At 52.9% G+C, this 2152-nt stretch overlaps 1 protein-coding gene across 1 annotated transcript; it reads left to right on the forward strand.

The window, feature by feature from the left end:
- Nucleotides 1-580: 580 nt before the first annotated feature.
- On the forward strand, nt 581-1560 carry EI90DRAFT_3127161 (uncharacterized protein; the record flags this gene model as incomplete). Its single annotated transcript, XM_039063991.1, has 2 exons — nt 581-913; nt 994-1560. 2 exons carry the CDS (start codon nt 581-583, stop codon nt 1558-1560), a joined length of 900 nt encoding a protein of 299 aa, XP_038913584.1.
- Nucleotides 1561-2152: the final 592 nt, after the last annotated feature.

Consider the following 2152-nt stretch of genomic DNA (forward strand, 5'->3'; position numbering starts at 1 on the left):
ACCCTGCTGCGAGTACCCATACAACCCATCTGAACTAACGCATATTACAACCAAATGGGCATTACAAATGTCATGACCCACTGAGAGGCCAGCCTGCCTGCTGATTTAAGTCAGACCATCACCGCCAAACCTCTGCCCTGACAGGACCACAGCAACCTGGCAAGGAAAACTGCTATACCTTACAATTCAACCAGACCCTGGCCCTACCCTCACATGCCGAACTGCCCCTTATGTCCCGGCCTTGAGATGCTGTCAACCCCAAGCACTAAAACCCTCTGGCTGTCAACTAAATGCATAAGCTAAACCCAAACCGCTGTGACTCAACGTTTAAATACGCCCTAACGCAAAAAATCCCAATAACGCAATGTCGTATGCACCAACCAAGTGAAAACCCGGAAAGCACCTAGACTAACATTGTACTGCCTCCAAACCCTGAACTGCCTTTCGCATACGTCAGCCTGTTCCAAACACCGGGACACCCCAGTAGCTGGAAATAAAAGTGGGTAACTCCGCAGAAACTGTGTCAGTTTCCCCTAGTCCGCCCACCGACCTAGCCCCCTAACAAGCTCCCCACTAAACCATGGAGGTAAATACCCCCCTGCCCACTCTACAACCTCTGACAAGGCCCCAGTCCGAACAGTCATTCATACCCCTCCATACAACCTTTCAAACCCAGCTGACGTCTGAGGATGAACACATGATAGCGGCCATAACTAACGCACCGCAAAACTTTGCAGTCACTATCGCTGACCAAGTGGAGGACAAGAATATCTCCGACTCTGACTCCGACAACCCAGACTCTGCCCGGTCCGGCCCCCTCCTTGGGAAAAATCATCAAGGAAGTGGTAAAAACAAAGATCTCACTTTAGCAACCGAAAATGAAACGAGGAAACATGCGAGATCACCCACTGCCGTGAGAATTCAAGGCCCCCTAAAGGCCCCCCCCGCTTCCTCCCTCCAAAAGCAATGAGGCCCCCCCTCATTATGCCCCAGAACCAAAAATCCTCCCTTGTGCCTACTCCCGATGTCTTCGACCTTGGGTCGGGTGGCTTGGCAGCCTTCCAAAAAAACACAAACCCCATTGAATTCCCCCCATCCTGTAGCCCGGCCACTGAAGGCAATGGATCCCCCATCGCCACTGACCAACCAACCTTCATACCGGTAATCGCTGAACAACCTGACGATGGAAGAGACGATCTAAACTGGCTACCACTAGGACCTGACCTGGCAAACTTTTACACACACAGCCTCCACCCAGGCCACCTCCTTGAAGGAGCAAACCCCAACTGTGCCAAAGCCTGGCTAAAAAAGGCAGGTGCCATCCTAGCCATGCCCCTTGATGCCGCCCACAGCAAAGAAAACACTAGCAATTTCCAAACCAACATGGAAGCCTTTCTAGAAAGGGCATTCCCAGACCAAGTCGGGGAAGTAAACATCATCCCCCCTGTCCCTATTGACCTTAGATGTGGTGGAACCCCCCAATATGCCAAACCATGGGGCTTCCTAGTTGAAGGCCTAAATCCCCAATTTGCCGACTGTCAAGGACTCGTCTGGGGTTGAGGGGGCCCGGGTGTAGCGTCTGGGGCTGAGAGCCTGGCAGGGGGGTGGATCGGGCATGCATACTGACAGGCCTGATGCAGGACAGTGGTCCCTGGCTGCTTAGACTGAAGTGGAAAGTTGAGAAGAAGGCTACTTCTTCAGTTCCCACTCCAGGTTCATTTATATACATGCAGCTTAGATCACATGACAGGTGCCACGTCACCCTTGCACACAGCCGTAACCACCCGGGTGTCTCTGTGGGAGATCCCAAGGGCATCCGGTGCAGGCACGTGTGCTGGGCACAGCGGGAAGTCGCCCGAGGTGCCTGGGCTGGGTACATGGTGGGTGCACTGCAGATGGGTCAATGGTACATTGATACAAAGAAGGTCGTCCATGTAGAATAAAGAGAGAATAAAGAAGAAGTAAGATAGGAAGAAAGTGAGGAAGGAAGAATGAGGAGAGAGGAAGGGAAAGGGGGAGGAGGTAAGGAAGGGTGGACAGCAGGGTACCGGGTCAGGTTGGGCCAGGTGGAGCCAGGTCAGGCGGGTGTGCCCTGACACCGACCTCCTCATTTGCGAACACCTATGGATATGCAAAACGTTCGGGTTCATCA

Source organism: Cantharellus anzutake (assembly GCF_015039405.1).
Source record: "Cantharellus anzutake strain C23 chromosome Unknown EI90scaffold_41, whole genome shotgun sequence".
Classification (NCBI taxonomy): Eukaryota; Fungi; Basidiomycota; class Agaricomycetes; order Cantharellales; family Hydnaceae; genus Cantharellus; species Cantharellus anzutake.